The 16854-nt window shown below is 52.5% G+C and overlaps 1 protein-coding gene across 4 annotated transcripts in view; it reads left to right on the top strand.

The window, feature by feature from the left end:
- POU2F2 (POU class 2 homeobox 2) overlaps positions 1 to 12898 on the top strand; it is a 41563-nt gene extending 28665 nt beyond the window's left edge. The window contains exons 6-14 of one of the 4 annotated variants that reach the window (XM_004388752.2): positions 3729 to 3834; positions 3922 to 4013; positions 6551 to 6712; positions 6848 to 6989; positions 7081 to 7229; positions 7305 to 7481; positions 9593 to 9659; positions 11664 to 11865; positions 12363 to 12898. In XM_004388752.2, the coding sequence (XP_004388809.1) occupies positions 3729 to 3834; positions 3922 to 4013; positions 6551 to 6712; positions 6848 to 6989; positions 7081 to 7229; positions 7305 to 7481; positions 9593 to 9659; positions 11664 to 11865; positions 12363 to 12402 (1137 nt within the window). In that variant the 3' untranslated portion in view covers positions 12403 to 12898. Of the gene's footprint in view, positions 1 to 3728; positions 3835 to 3921; positions 4014 to 6550; positions 6713 to 6847; positions 6990 to 7080; positions 7230 to 7304; positions 7482 to 9592; positions 9660 to 11663; positions 12119 to 12362 lie in introns of those variants that run through there. The other 3 variants (XM_004388754.3, XM_004388753.1, XM_012559192.2) reach the window with 3 other exon arrangements.
- The last annotated feature ends 3956 nt before the right edge of the window (positions 12899 to 16854 follow it).

Below are 16854 nucleotides of genomic sequence, written 5' to 3'. Positions count from 1 at the left end.
TGCCCCATAGGGTTTCCAAGGAGTGGCTGGTGGATTTGAACTGCCAGCCTTTTGGTTAGCAGCCGAACTGTTAACTACTACACCATCAGGGCTCCGAGGATGGCGTAGGACTGGGCAGTGATTTGTTCTGTTATACATAGGGTCACTATGATTCGGAATCAGCTCAACGGCATCTAACAAGAGTCTTTATAGAAGCAGACTGCCACATCTTTCTCCTGTGAAGGTGCTGGTGGGTTTGAACTGCCGACCTTTCAGTTAGCAGCTGAACGTTTAACCACTGCTCCACCAGGGCTCTGAGGAAAAATACAACTAAGCAAAATCCATTGCATTGTGAGAAATGAAGCTTAGAGCAGAGTAGGTATCCAGTTTGTGGGGCCTAAAGTGTATACAGTGGGGTGGCGGGGAGGCTTTTGTTGTTATTTTTTTTTTCTTGAAGGACTCTATAGGTCATTACCAACTTCTTCACACATGAACCGGTGACCACTTCCCTGAACTCACCTGTGGGGCTTCACCTCCTCTCTGATCACTTCGCCCCCACCTCAGCTCCCCCACCCCAGGGTGTATGTATGTGTACAGGAGTTTTGCTTTTTCTTTTGGAAGTGCTCAAACATATAAAAGCAGAGAGAATGATATAATGACCCATATACCCATACCCCAGCTTAACAGATATCAACATTTTGCCAATCTTGTTTCATCTAAACGCTTCACTTTTTTTTTGCTCAATTTTTTTGTCTCTCCCTCTTTCCTTACCTCATTCCCTTAAAAAAAATATTTTTATTGAAGTATAGAAAATACAGAAAAGTGCATGAATCGTAAGCATACATCTCAATGGATACTCAACCTGAGCACGCCCATGTAACAGGCACCCAGATCAAGAAACTGAACATGCCCAGACCCCCTCTGTCCCTTCCAGTCTTTACCTCACAAGGGAACTACTGCCCTGACTTCTAACATGCAAATGGAACAGATGGAATCAAACAGGATGTTCTCTGCCATGACTAGCTCCTTTCACTTAATTACGTTTGAAAAGTTTATACTGTTGTATGTAATTATAGACTGTAGACCGTTCATTGTCATTCTCACTGAGTCACGGTTTATTTACCCATTCTGCTAGTGATGGACATTTGAGCTCTCTTTATGTTTGGCTATTACAAATGGATTATAGTACATGTCTTTTGGTGAACACATGTATGCATTTATGGTGGGTTAGAGCCAGGAGTGGAATTGAGGGGCATAAGGCAGGTGTATATTCAACTTCAGTAGATAATACCAAAGGGTTTTCCAAAAGTGGTTGTACCATTGACACTCCCACTCTTTGCTGGAGTACACCTCCTCCTCACTTACCAACTGTCTCGTTATCTGACATTTCGAATTTGCGACAATAGTAAAAAACGTACTATCTGACTATTTAGAGCATTAATGACATACATCTGGCAGTAAGAATGCCAAGGTGTGAGGTGAGAGTAGCGCTGCGTGTGATGGTTAAGTTTATGTGTCAGCTTGGCTAGGCCATGATTCTCAGCGGTTTGGCAGTTATGTAATGATGTAGTCATCTTTCATTTTGTGATCTAATGTGGTCATCCTCCATTTTCGCATAATGCTGATTTTCACATAATGACCTGGTCTTTGGAACCTACCCATGTCGATAAGTGAGGAGTGGGTGTATTTTAAAGCTCATCCTAAACATTATGCAATTGCCTTTGGAATGTTTTTTGTTGTTGTTGTTTTTGTTGAGAATATACACAGCAAAACATACACCAATTCAACCGTTTCTACATGTACAATTTAGTGACATTGATCACATTCCTCGAGTTGTACAACCATTCTCACTCTCCTTTTCTGAGTTGTTCCTCCCTCATTAACATAAACTCACTGCCCCCTAAGGTTCCTATCTAATCTTTCAAATTGCTGTTGACAATTTGATCCCAAGTATTTCTTAGAAGAGCATAATGCTCAAGGCAGACCATTTTTACTAGTTAAGCTAAACTATTGTTTGTTTTTAAGAAGACTTCAAGGGATATTTTTGGTTTAAGGTTTAAAGATTCTCTCAGGGCAAGAATTTCTGGGGTTCATCCATGGCTCCAGAAAGTCTAGAATCCCTGAGAATTTGAAACTCTGTTCTGCATTTTCCCCCTTTTGATCAAGATTGTTCTGTGGAATCTTTGATCAAAATGTTTAGTAATGGTAGCCAGGCACCATCCAGTTCTTCTGGTCTCATGGCAAAGGAGGCTTTTGCTCATGGAAGCAATTAGCCACACATTCCATATCCTCCTCCTATTCTTGACTCTCCTTCTTCCTCTGTTGCTCCAAGTGAATAGAGACCAATTGTTGTGCGTTGGATGGCCGCTCGAAAACTTTTAAGACAACAGGCACTACTCAATGAACTAGGAGGTAGGACAGAAGCACTAAACACATGATTAGGCCAATTAACTGGGATGTCTCATGAAACCATGATCCTAAACCTCCAAACCAAGGAACCAAATCGCATGAGGTATTTGGTTGTTCATAAGCAGCCTCAACAGCTACTCTTTTTTTTTGGGGGGGGGGTTGTTGTGAATATATCTATCACATGACTTTTGCCAATTCAACTTTTCACAGGTGTACAACTTACTGACAGCATTACCATAATCAGCTTGCAACCCTACCCTTAATCAACGCGATTTTTCCGTCACTGTTAACCCATCTTTTCTCCCTCCCTCCTACCCTTGGTAACCACTAATAAACTATGGTCCCTATATATTTGCCTTTTTTTTTTTGTCTTTTTATATAAGTGAGGTCATACAATATTTGTCCTTCTGTTATTGGCTTATTTCCCTCAGCATACTGTCTTCAAGCTCTATCCATATTGTAGCATGTATGAAGACTTCATTTCTTTTGCTGGCTGAGTAGTATTCCATTGTATGTATGTGCCACATTTTGTTTATCCATTCATCTGTTGATGGGCATTTAGGTGGTTTCTACCTTTTGGCTTTGTGAATAGTACTGCAGTGAACATTGGGATACAAGTCTGTTTGAGTCTCTGCTTTCAAGTCTTTCGGGTATATACTTAGGAGTGGCATTGCTGGGTCATATGGTAGTTCTATTTTTAGTTTTTTGAGGGACCACCACACTGTTTTCCACAATGGCTGTACCATTTTGCATTCCCACCGGCAACAGATAAGGGTTACAATTTCCCCACATCTTCACCCACATTTGTTATTTCCTATTATTATTATTTCTTTTAATCTTAGCCATCCTAGTGGGAGTGAAATGGTATCTCATTGTGGTTTTGATTGGCAGCTCTCTGATGGCTAATGACGCTTTGCATCTTTTCATGTGTTTGGTGGCCATTTGAATGTCGTCTTTGGCTAAATGTCTAATTCACCTTTGGAGTGTTTTAAAAGGAGGAAAGACTTGGTCTGATTTACATTTTTAAATGATCCTATTTGTTCTGTGGGAATCTAGGACAAGGCAAATATTTCGTCAGGAAAGAGAAGGTAAATAAAGAGCGAGGCCCCTGGGACCGCAGGTCCAACTCTCTGGTCCCCAGGATTGGGAGATGCCTCCCGAGACCCCTGGGCTCAGGAGTACCACTCAGGGACCTCGTGGTTCATCTCTTGCTGCCCCGTGCCCAACTGCACTGTGGAGCACCTTCCTGGCTTCAGCCCCTTGGGGCTCAGAGTGATGCCAAGAGGGAGGCATGGGGCTGGGATTCAGGCTGTCTGTCTGTCTGTCCCCCTCCCTGCCAGGACATACAGCAGCTCCTCCAGCTCCAGCAGCTGGTGCTTGTGCCAGGACACCACCTCCAGCCACCTGCTCAGTTCCTGCTGCCGCAGGCCCAGCAGAGTCAACCAGGTAAGGCCCCCACCGCGTGGCCTCCCGACACCTCCACAGAACTTGCCTCACCTCCCCGACTCCACATGTCTGTCCTTTCCTCCCCAGGCCTGCTACCAACACCAAATCTATTCCAGCTACCTCAGCAAACCCAGGGGGCTCTTCTGACCTCCCAGCCCCGGGCCGGGCTTCCCACACAGGTGAGACTGTGCACCGAGGGTCCCCTGCCCGGCCAGCAGCAGGGCCTGGCGCAGGCTGGCGAGTGGGCCCAACCGACAGCCACCAGGGGCCAAGACAGGAGTCCTGGGGCCCAGCCCAGCTCTGCCACTGATTTGCTGTGGGACCGGAGGCAAGCCACTCTCCCTCTCTGGGTACCCTCTTTCCTCTAGACAGCAAGCACCAGACCAGCAGTTCCTAACCTTTTCAGGCAGATGGGCTCCTTTGAGAATCTGATGAAAGCCTTGAACTTGACCTCTACTCTATCCCCAAATGCAGATGTGCACAAACATGGCCGATTTCAGGGGGTTCACAAGCCTTTAGGTTAAGGGTGCCTTGGGTCTCCTCCAGCACTGCAACTGGAAGGTTCTCTGAGGAAGGTGGCTGTTGGGTACTAATTCATGTCCGCTTCCTACACCCAAGATTGAAAGTGGGGCCCACAGACATGTTTTATTTGGCCCACATGGTATTCTTGTAATTGAAATCGTTGTCAGCTAAATTCCCAGAAAGAGCCAGAGTTCCAGCTTCTCTTGACAAACCAAGCAATCTGGCAGGACTAGATCTGCATGGCGGGCAGCGAGCAGCAGCTGCTCTGAGGCAGGCTCTCCTAGCCACCTCGGCGGCCACCTGGCTGGCCCTGCTCGTTTACGTCACCTGCCCAGCACCCAGGGCCTTTCTTCCGGTTTGCTGTCCATGTCTTACACTCCATCTTAATGATCTTTCACGACTCGTTTACCCATTTCAAAGGTCTTTCCTACCCATTTTTTCTTTTCCAGCTCTTTCAAAAATACACAGGCGACTTCAGACAGACTGAAATGTTCTAGACTAATGCAGGCCTTATCAGCATATCTGAAATCCAAAATGCTCTGAAAATCAAGTTTTTCTTGTGACGTTGGCACCAGAGCTCATTTGGCTGCAAAACCTAAACTGATGTGAGGCAGAGTGTGGCCTTTCTTCCTCTTCCGGGTGTGACATCTGGGCTTAGCTGCAGAGTTGCTGCTGTGTCTGATGATGGGGTGGTGCCCTTGGCCCTGATGGAGCGGGTATCACATGATCTGTGATATATGCCCCACGTGGACTTTTCTTTTTTAAAATAACATTTTATGATGTTTTCAGTGACAGTTTACACAGCAGATTAGGTTTTCATTGGGCAGTTTGTACACAGATCGTTCAGTGGCATTAGTTACATTTATCACAACGTGTCAGCATTCTCTTCAATTGCGTTCTGGTTGTTCCGTTTCCAGTGCTCTAGTTTCCCTGCCCCCTTATCTTCTCATCTTTGCTTTAGAGTAAATGTTGACCTTTTTGGTTTCATATAGGTTTTTTTTTTTAATTTATTGTGCTTCAAGTGAAAGTTTACAATTCAAGTTAGTCTCTCATACAAAAATTTATACATACCGGTTTCATATAGACGGTTTTTTAATGGTACACTGTCATCACAGGTGATATCCTTTATTTTGTGAGTCGATCTGTTATTTTGCTAAAAGGTGACACCTCAGGGGCTAGTTTTGGTTCAAGGTTTAAAGAGCATCTCAGGGAGTCCTCTGGTCTCAACGGGTCCAGTAAGTCTGGACTTTTTAAGAATTTGAGCTCTGTTCCGTGTTTTCCTCCTGTTCTGGCAGGGTTCATCTGTTGTGGCCCTGATCTGAATGGCTGGTAGAGGTAGCCGGGCACCATGTAGTTCTTCTTGTCTCAGGGTAGATGAGGCTGTGGCTTTTGTAGGCTGTCAGGCCTATAGACTAGTTTTTTCTCTGACACTTTGGTTTCTCCCATGTAGACTTCCTAAAATCCAAAAAATTCTGAATTCCAAAACGCATCTGGTCCCAAGATTTCAAGGGGTTAAGAATATGTGTAACAAACATCCCTACACCCACCACCCTTTTACCACATTTGCTTTCAGACCTTTTATTTTTCGGGAAATGAAGCGTTCCAGATAGAGCTTCTTTGTAAATCCCGCTAATCACCGTTCCTGTCCGTTTTTTATACTTTCACTTTGTGTGCCACTTATTTTTAACATGATTCCCCCAGTAACCACACGGGGTAGGCAGAGCAGCAGTGATTGTTCCCATCCTGCAAAGGGGGAAACTGAGGCCCAGAGAGATTGGGAATCTTGCCCCGAGCTGTCCAGTAAGATGGTGGCAGAGCCAGGCCTGGCTCCCCTGGTTGAGATGAGGATGAGGCCACTGCCCCAGCTCCAGAGACAGAGCCCCTTATTCCGCGTGTCCCGAGCATGTGGTGGGCAGCTGGGCAGAAGCTGGCGGCTCCTCTGGGAGTCTGCAGGCTCCAAGGGAGGGACATGCAAAGGGATCCAGGCAGTGAGAGGGCCCACAGGGGGCAGCAGTGTCATAAGCTTGACAGGAAGTGACCACGAGTGTGGAGGCACCTCCTGGGGGCTGGTGGCCAGTGGTGAGGAGTCTGCAGGAAGAGGCTGGGACCACAGGGAGGGAGGGGACTGCCCAGCCATCACTGGGCCCCATCCTGGTCCTCCATCCGGCATCCTACCCACTCCCCACCCCACCAGGCTGTGACCCGCCCCACGCTGCCCGACCCGCACCTCTCGCACCCGCATCCCCCCAAATGCTTGGAGCCACCGTCCCACCCCGAGGAGCCCAGTGACCTGGAGGAGCTGGAGCAGTTTGCCCGAACCTTCAAGCAGCGCCGCATCAAGCTGGGCTTCACGCAGGTCTGGGCCACCGCGCAGGCCAGGCGGGCATAGGGGGTGGATCGGGAGGGGCAGGGCCAGCTGGTGGGCGTGAGTGGGCACGGTGCCGGAAGGCTCAGCCCTGACGTCTGCCCCATCCCCACCTCACTGGCCCAGGGTGATGTGGGTCTGGCCATGGGCAAGCTGTACGGCAATGACTTCAGCCAGACAACCATCTCCCGCTTCGAGGCCCTCAACCTGAGCTTCAAGAACATGTGCAAACTCAAGCCCCTCCTGGAGAAGTGGCTCAACGACGCAGGTGGGACTGGGCTGGGGCTCCTGGGTGCGCGGCGGGCGGCGGGCTGGAGGAGGCACCCCCTCACGCGGCTCTTGTCTCCTCCCGGGCACAGAAACTATGTCTGTGGACTCAAGCCTGCCCAGCCCCAACCAGCTGAGCAGCCCCAGCCTGGGTTTCGACGGGCTCCCTGGCCGGAGGCGCAAGAAGAGGACCAGCATCGAGACAAACGTCCGCTTCGCCTTAGAGAAGAGTTTCCTAGCGGTGAGGCCCATGACTGCTGGGCAGCCTTGGGGGTGGCTGGAGGAGCAGCCGGGTTGACGAGCCCTGTGCCCGCAGAACCAGAAGCCTACCTCAGAGGAGATCCTGCTGATCGCGGAGCAGCTGCACATGGAGAAGGAAGTGATCCGCGTCTGGTTCTGCAACCGGCGCCAGAAGGAGAAACGCATCAACCCCTGCAGCGCGGCCCCCATGCTGCCCAGCCCGGGGAAGCCAGCCAGCTACAGCCCCCACCTGGTAACAAGAGCCCCCCACCCCCACCCGCCTGTCCACAGGCCCCATCCCCGTCACCCTTCAGCAGATGCCTTGTGTGAAGCTCAACCTGCCTCTGGTCCACAGTGCCTAGAACAGACGCAGGGAGGGTGGCCCATGGGGACAGACTCTCATAAGGATGGAGCACAGTCACACAGGGACACACAATTTCCCCATGTGGGGGATTTGGGCACCCACAGACACACAACGACATAGCCACAGAGACACAGCCACATGCGGACGGATACACAGGTCCGGGGGCGGGACATACAGACCCCGCAGGCACACAGCCACTCAGAGACAGGGAGGGGCACTTATTTACCTGGTGGTGACATCGTTGCAAGGAGCCCTGGATGCACAGTGGTTAAGCACTCAGCTGCTAACTGAAAGTTCAGCCGTTCAAACCCACCAGCCACTCCTCGGGAGAAATATGTGGCAGTCTGCTTCTGTAAAGATTTAAAAAAAAAAAAAAGAAAGAAAGAAGACCAAACTCGTTGCCGTCAAGTCGATTCCAACTCTTAGCAACCCTATGGGACAGAGTAGAAGTGCCCTATAGGATTTCCAAGGATCGGCTGGTGGATTCGAACTGCCGACCTTTTGGTTAACAGCCAAACACTTAACCACGGTGCCACCAGGGCCCCCCTGTAAAGATTTTAGCCTTGGAAACCCTACGTGGCAGTTCTCCTGTATCCTATAGGATCGCTTTGAGTTGGAATTGACTCCATGGCAACAGGTTTGGTTTTTCGTTTTTCGACGTCATTACACCCATGGGTGTACACTCAGGTCCACGGTCACATGCAGACCCACGCGGTGGGAGACACACTGGGAGTCTCTTTATCCGGTCGAGTGTGGAAAGGGCTGTGACACAGAGGAACAAGGGGCCCAGAGGAGCCGGCCCCCGGCTGATGGGGACTGGTGTGGGGAGGAGGAACCGTCTCAGCTGAGTGCTGAAGGACAAGAAACAGCTAGCCAGCCCTGCGAAGGCGGGCAGGAAGGGCCTGCAGGTGATGGGCAGTGTGCTCAAAGTCCGAGAAGCCAGTTTGAGGAACCCCAGTTTGAGGAACCCCAGTGCAATATGGTGTGGCTGGAGCCAGCATGTGTGAGTGAATGTGTGTGTGTGTTTTGGGAGAAGTGGGTGGCTATGAGTCGGAATCCTGGCAATGGGTTTGGGTTCTTTTGTGGGGGCAGGAACCAAACACCCCAAGTTTCAGGCTGAGGAGCTTGGACTTGAACCATGGGCCATGAGGAGCTAAGGAGGGGTTTTGAGCTGAGGAGGCACAGGGTCAGATTTAGAGCGAGGCTTCTGGGTGAGACGGGAGGCAAGGAGGCAGGGGGACTGTCCCAGGAAATGCAGCAGTCTGACATCCCAACATTGACACGGAGACCTAGCTCATTCCCATACGTGTCTCTTTCTCTCTCACACGCACACACATTCAGATCCACACATGCGCGTGCACACACATGCACACGCGCGCACCAGACCTGCTCCTCCCTTGCCTGAGTCACTGTGAGCAGTTTCTCCTGTGCTGCCTGCCAACCCCACTCTTCGAAGGACAGCATTTAGGATTTTCGCTCTCACAGCACCGATGACCCCAGGTCACTGCAGACGGGAAGCAGCACGCAGAGAGGATGCCAGTGCCGTGGCTGACTGGCTGGCTTGGGCCCGGCAGGAAGGTGTCACATGACGGGGGGGGGACCCACTTTCAACTGAGAATAATTTCTTCCTGCTTGTGATTTAGGATTACCTAGGGTCTGGCACAGTGGTTAAGAGCTCAGGCTGCTAAGTAAAAGATCGGCAGTTTGTATCTACCAACCACTCCTCGGAAACCCTAGGGGAGGTTCTACTCTGTCCTATAGGGTTGCTATGAGCCGGAATCAACTCACTGGCAATGGGTTTGGTTTTTTTGTTGGTTTTAGGGTCAATGTGAAGAAAGACATGGTGGAAAGCATATGGCATAATACAAATATACGTATACACAATATAACCTTGTACCCCGAATCCCTCTCCCCCATCCTGGGGGGACCTGTTCATGGGGAGAGCCAGGGGGCTGCTGGGAGGCAGTGGCCTAACCATGCCTCCTTTCTTCTCTCCCCAGGTCACACCCCAAGGGGGCGCGGGGACCTTGCCGTTGTCCCAAGCTTCCAGCAGTCTGAGCACAACAGGTCAGGGAGGGCAGAAGACGGTGTGGGGGGCATGGGAGGATGTGGCACAGGCTGAAATTTGAGGTTCTCAGTGGCTCTGGGTGCCTGCGGGCCTGGGGTGAGAGAGGTGCGGGGTTGGAGAGGGGAGGGCAGCCCCAGCCCTCCTCAGCCAGGGCAGCTGCAACCTGCTCCACAGTTTCATTGAGAAAAGCATTGGGTTGCTAAAAGCTGACGCGCTTGAGTTCTAGCCCCAGCCTCTGTCATTTATAAGCTGTGTGAACTCAAGAAGTTACTTTACCTCTCTGAGCCTCAGTTTTTATCAAGTTACTGTGAATGTATAATACATACAGAAGACATATATATGTTTGTGTGGTGTAAACAGTTAATGCACTTGGCTGCCAACCAAAAGGATGGACATTTGAGTCCACCCAGAGGCTCCTTGGAAGAAAGGCCTGGCAATCTACCTTCAAAAATCAGCCAGTGGAAACCCTATGGAGCACAACGGTCTGATCCCCAACTAATCATGGGGATGGCAGAGAACCTGGCAGTGTTTCGTTCTGCTGTGCATGGGGTCGCCATGAGTTGGGGGCCAACTTGACAGCAGCTAGCAACCTGGTGGCACAATGGTTAAGTGCCCAGCTCTAACTGAAAGGTCAGCGGTTTGAACCCACCAGCGGCTCTGAGGGAGAAAAGACCTGGCAATCTGCTCCTGTAAAGATTACAGCTTGGGAAACTCTATTGGGCAGTTCTACTCTGTCATATAGGGTCACTGTGAGTCAGAAATCCACTCAAATTGTGTATTATTATATATTCTGTATGTATTATGGAGCCCTGGTGGCAAAGTGGTTAAGAGTTAAGGCTGCTAACCAAAAGGTCAGCAGTTCGAATCCACCAGCCGCTCCTTGGAAACCCTGTGGGGCAGTTCTATTCTGTCCTGTAGGGTCGCTATGAGTCAGAATTGACTCTACAAAAAACGGCTTTGTATTTTTTTTGATTTGGTATGTATTATACATTCACAAGAATGTACACATACACACACACACACACACACACACACACACACACACACTCTTGTACTCAAAGTCCCCTCTTCCCCCTTTCAGGGATGGGGCATGTCGAACACCATATATATATATAAGAATAATATAAAGCAAACACCATGTTGCTCCTACCCAGGTTAAGAAATAATAAGTAGGGGTTTGTAGTCAGGAGCCCTGCTGGTGCAGTGGTTAAGCATTTGGCTGCTAACCGAAAGGTGGGCAGTTCAAACCCACCAGATATAGCAGTCTACTTCCATAAAGATTACAGCCTTGGAAACCCGATGGGGCAGTTCTACTCTGTCCTGTAAAGTCACTGTGAGTTAGAATCCACTCTGTGGCAGCTGGTACAGTCAGGATGCGCCTGACATTGTTCTAAGCTCTTCATAAAGTACATTACTTCCCGTAATCCTCACACCCATTTTATGATAGGTTCTATTATCATCCCCATTTTCCAGATGAGGGAACTGAAGGCCAGAGAGGTAAAGGCACCTGCCCAGGGGCACAGCGAGGACCTGACAGCCAGGAATTCTTACCCTGGCAGGCAGTCGGCCCGGAATCTGGGCGCTCAGCCTGAGCCTCCAGCAGTGCGCACACGCACATTCCCCTCCCTCGCCCCTAGAGGGAGCCACAGGCCTGTGTCTTCGGGGCGCCCCCGCTTCTTCAGTGGGTAATCTGCTCTAAGGCTACCTGCACGGTGCGTGCGGAGGTGTGCTGCGGCCATTGGTAGCGCTGAGCGCGCGCACACGCCCCCGGCACAGGGCAGGGTTCCGTAGGCGGCAGCTGCTCTCCCTGCGATTATTATGATTACTGTCACCATGGCAGAGGCACAAAGAAATGGCTTTAGGAAGAGAGGGCAGGCAAGTCTAGTCTGTTCTGATTGAGGGTGGCTGTGTGAGCCGGGCCCGGAAGAAGTGGGAGTTGAGCCTGGTTCCTCGGCGGAGGACGAGTGTAAGCTGAAGTCTCCATCTCTGTCTTTCTCCGGCAGTTACTACCTTATCCTCAGCTGTGGGGACGCTCCACCCCAGCCGGACAGCCGGAGGGGGTGGGGGCGGGAGCGGAGCCGCGCCCCCTCTCAATTCCATCCCCTCTGTCACTCCCCCACCCCCGGCCACCACCAACAGCACAAATCCCAGCCCTCAAGGCAGCCACTCAGCTATCGGCTTGTCGGGCCTGAACCCCAGCACGGGGTAAGTGGACAGCTGTAGGTGGGGTGGGAAGGGGCTGTGGGGAGAAGCAGGGCCGCTGCTGCTTTCAGGGTGGGAAGCTGCACCCTAGTTCCGCAGGCGGGTCTCCGCGTCTGCTAACGCCTCTGCTTTGCCTCTTGCAGAAGCACAATGGTGGGGTTGAGCTCCGGGCTGAGTCCAGCCCTCATGAGCAACAACCCTTTGGCCACCATCCAAGGTGGGTGCTGCCTCTTGTCACCCCCGTTGTCACCAGCCCTGCCCCCCAGGGCCTCGAGCCCCGCCCCCCCCATTGCAGCTTCAGCCACGCCATCTCGCCCCTGCTCACTGCGTCGCTTGCCTCTTCATACCCATCTCAACCCTGGGGAGGGTGTGAGGGGTGCTGCCGGGGATCAGTGGGCCGACGGGACGATCTGGTGGGGCACTCTGGGCAGGACGCTGGAAGGCGAAGGGCTTCTCTGGCCCGGCATGCCCCCAGCCCAGCCTCTTTCTCTCCCCGCCAGCCCTGGCCTCTGGTGGAACCCTGCCGCTTACCAGCCTTGATGGCAGCGGGAACCTGGTGCTGGGGGCGGCCGGCGCGGCCCCAGGGAGCCCTGGCCTGGTGACCTCGCCGCTCTTCTTGAACCACGCCGGGCTGCCCCTGCTCAGCGCCCCACCTGGCGTGGGCCTGGTCTCGGCAGCCGCTGCGGCCGTGGCGGCCTCCATCTCCAGCAAGTCTCCCGGCCTCTCCTCCTCGTCCTCGTCCTCGTCGTCCTCCTCCTCCTCCACTTGCAGCGAGGGGGCAGCACAGACCCCCGGAGGCCCAGGGGGGCCCGAGGCTGGGTCCAAGCCCGAGTGAGGACCCGCCATCACCTCCCCTCCTACTCCTCTGACCCCACCTCCGGCCCTCGCCTGGGAAGAGGGTGAGGTGGCCAGCGGAGGGGACACAGGGGGTCCCCACTGGAGCAGGAGTGACAAGGGAGGAAAGACCAAAAAAACCAACCAACCAACCAAAAAAAAAAAAAAAAAGAAATGAACAAAGAAAACCAAAAATAATCACAGCAGAAACCAGCTGCCCCGAAGGCACCAGAGACGAAAAACAAAAACAAAATAACCCTCGCAAAACCCAACAAACCAAAAACCAGTCGCGAGCCAGACCTCAGTGTGCTCACCCTTGCCGCTACGACACCAAATACGACCCCAGCCAGGGGTGGAGAAGCCTCTGGCAGGGCGGACCTCACACCGAGCCCCTGGTGGTGGGGCTCACTCCCAACCTTGCCTCCCCAGCGGGGGCCAGAGAAGGAAAAAGAGAATGTGCCGGCTTCCTGGCCCCAGCCCTGGCCCTGGGCCAGCGAAGACAGGGCACGGCCTGGGCAGATGGGGCGGGGCTCAGAGCCACCCGCCAAATGTTCTTTTCCAGAAGGTGAAGGAGAAAGGGCCTGAACAACCTTACACCAAATATTCAGTAGCTTCATCCAAAGGATGTACAGAATTTTTAGCGTTGCGCTCAACAGAATGTGTCCCTCCCCTGTGTCCCCCTCTTCCCTGCCCCCCCCCCCCGGCTCTCCCCGCCTGGGCAGGGGGTCTTGCTTGAACCTCCTCCCTCCCCCCAGCCAGGGGAGAGTTCAGGGGAAAACCTGGGGATGACTTTTCACCCCCCCACCCCTCCCCCCTTTTCCCTTCGAAGGGTGGGCTAGGCCGATTTGCCAAGTTCTAGCTCTCACACATCCCTCCCCCACCCTGTCACCCTCCTCTGCTCTGGAAGCGACTGCCCTCCCTAGCCTGTGGGAAGGTGGAGTTTCAGGCAAGAGGGGATAGGTGAGGGCATTCGAGTTGTCTTTTTTCCCATCCTCGTCTGTCAGTTTCCTTGAAAAAAAAAAAAAAATTCATATTCCAGTGCCTATCCGTGGGATCCTTCTTCACGTTCTTTGACATTAACCAGAAACCAAAAAGAGAACTCGCCTCTCGCTCTTCCCACCCCGTGTCCCCCTGATACTGGCAGATGCCTGTTCCTCACCGCCCCCCCACCCCCACGCACACATGCACGCACCCCAGTGGCGGGCTTCCTCGAGATAGCTTCCCCATCGGGGTCTGTGTGGCGGGGACAGTGCCATGACCTGTGGTCCCCATCTGAGAGGGCGCGTGGTGGCCCCCACTCCCATGAGACTTCCCTGGAGTCTTGGCCAAACCCTGTGTTTGCCCAGCCCTGGATACATCTCGAGGACGACGGACAGAGGACAGACGTCGCTGGGAACCACCTTGCCCTCCTGCTATTGTGGAGGCCAACAAAGTTCTGAACCAAAAACAAAAGCAGAAAACCAAGCAAACAAACGATAAATTAAAACTAGAAAAAAAAAAGAATTTATATATATATATACATATATATATATATATATATTTAAGGGAAAGAAGACAAGGACTCTTCAAGGATAAGAAGGAGCCGCGAGGTGGAGCCAAGCCCTGCGCCAGTGGTCCAGGCCCTTGGTCCCCGAGGCGGATGGAAGGATGGATGCTTCTTTCTCTTCACAAATACCTCATGGACGTCGTCTTCGGGAAAGCCGGAGGTGGGGCGGCTGGGGCAGGGCCTGTCCCTCAGCCTGGGTGATGGAAGCGGGTGGGCGGGGCTGAGAGAGGGTGTCAGGGACGGGTGAAGAGCCCCAAACTCCCTGCCCCCCAATCAACTGAAAAAGCTTTAAAGAAAAAAAAAAAAAAAAAAAAAGGAATAAGGAAGCAAAAAGAATGGACGAAGGAAAACTAACAAACTTTTGGGTGGTTTGATTCCTCCTTGGATTTCTTTTTCTGTTCTTTCCTGTCTGTCCCTTCTCTTGGTCTTTCTCTCTCTTTTCTGCTCTGCTCTTCACTGTCTTCTCTCGCCTCTCTCCACCTCTTTCTTTCCATGTCTCTCGTCAAACCAAAGTGTTGCTGTGAAGGACGTGAGCCATTGAAATCAGAGCAGAGTCCGGCAGCGCTGCCGCGTGGCACCTGCCCTCGGTGGGCAGGAGCAGAGGGAGGGAGGGAGCGCCTGGAGCTGGCAGTGCCGCTGCCCCGATGGCTCCCACAATTTCTGCTGGATGCCAGAGAGGCAGACGGAGCCTCTGATGCCACCCTGGGCCCCGAGGCCTCAGCGTTCTCTCATTTCCTTGTCTCCCTTCTCCCACCTGGGGAAAGAAACTGTCGGGCTGGGCCACGGAGGCAGCAGAGACTGGGCCACCACGGCAGGGGCCTTGGGTGCCTGGTCTGGGCCTTGACGGATGGAGTAGTTACCCTGCCACCCCTGGCACCGATGGGCCTGGCACGTCGGCAACCCCTCCTCACTGGAACGTAAGCATCTCCGCTGAACCAACTCCCTGCCCTTTACCCTACCTCTGAGTTTGTCCATTTTTATTTCCTGAAGAGAGAAGGGACTGGAGAGAGAGCCCCGGGCCCCAGCCCAAGGGTGGAGAGGAGGCCACGAGGGCTCCTGGGCAGATAGGAAGGACATCTGAGCAGAGCAAAATGAAAGGAAGTACAACCAAAAACCCCTCCGAGAAGACAGGCAGCATGGAAGGCATGGTGGAGATGATGCAAACAGAAACTATGGTTCTAGACCAAAAAAAAGGAAAGAAAATCCAGGACTCACCGCCACCCACTTCATCCTGCTTCCTCCCCATCAAGTCCCGCCACCTTGGGACCTCTCCCCCCGCCCCAGTGTGCGGGGAGCAGGACAAAGAGCAGAGGAGGAAGCAGGGGGCAGGGATGGGGCAGATGCCCTGACATTGGTGGAGGGACCCCCGTGCAGCCGGGGGTAGTGGGGACCCTCCCCATTCAACCCCCACACTGGGAAAAGAAAAAAAAAGAAAATTCCTGGGAGGGGGGAAAATAACCAAATCCCAAGCTTTAACTACAGCTGTGAAACCAAATATTGGGAAGGGGGTGGGAGGGAGGGGCAGGTGAGTCCCAGGTCTCCTCCCTGGGCCCCTTTTCCTCCCCCCACCCCGGCCCGAGGACTCGAGATAAGGCACCAAATACCTCATAGAACTTTAATGTTAAAAAAAAAGGAAACCAAATATCGTTGGCTGGGGGCCAGCCAGGGCAAGGGGCTGGGGGGCTGGAGGGAGCCAGGGTTGGGAAGGTGATGGGGGAATTCAGGCCCCCCACCCCCCTCTGCCCCTTCCACTCCAGTCCCCCATCTCGACTCCGGGAAACAAAACTATCTCATCATTTTTATTTTGTGGTCTGTACAGAGCCTGTGTCCGTGTGTCTGTGTGTGTGAGCGAGAGAGTTGGGGGGCTGGGGATTTGTCTGTGGGGGATGGGAGGGAGACCCCAGGCCAGGCTCTGAGTTAGGTTAGATATCTGAGGTGGGGGGCCAGGGGCTTGGGGTAGAGAGGAGAGATGAGTGGATTGAAGAAAGGGGGAGCCCTCTGAATTTCTCTTCTCCCCAACTCGGACCTCTGACTTAAGGGAGGGACCTCTTACTGGGTCTACCCAAATGGTGGACCTTTTAATTGTGCCAAAAAAAAAAAAAAAATGATGATGCCAGTAACGAAACCACCTCTCTATTCTCTTCTGGGGGGTGGGGGCTGGAAGTGGGAGGAAGGGATGGGAGAGGGGGTGTATGTTGGGGTGAGTAGAGGTGGGGAACCTAAGCCCCTGTAGGAGTTGAAGCTAAGATCAGGAGGGCTGGGCAAAGGATATTAATTTTCCATACATCTCCTTCCTGGGGAAAGCCTAGAGAGGCTCTCCAAGGCCTACACCCTGGGGAGATGAGATGGGGACTAGCCAGGTGAGGAGTGATCTCCTGACCTGACTGGATTTCCTCGCCCGTTCACATCCCAGGGTGCCTCTCTCTTCCTCCAGCCCAGGGTAAGGGAAACCGAGTGAGAGAGAGAATGAGACAGGCTGAGCAAGATTGAGACACGCGGGCCCCCACTGGTCTCTGAGTGGGAAAGGCAAGTGCGAGAGATAAAGACCTCCAAGAGAAAAAAGAAACAAACCAAAGATTTAACCATTAAAAAAAAAAAAAAAAAAAAAAAAA

Source organism: Trichechus manatus, unplaced genomic scaffold (assembly GCF_000243295.1).
Source record: "Trichechus manatus latirostris isolate Lorelei unplaced genomic scaffold, TriManLat1.0 scaffold00216, whole genome shotgun sequence".
Classification (NCBI taxonomy): domain Eukaryota; kingdom Metazoa; phylum Chordata; class Mammalia; order Sirenia; family Trichechidae; genus Trichechus; species Trichechus manatus.
This window is presented reverse-complemented; position numbering and strand designations above follow the sequence as displayed.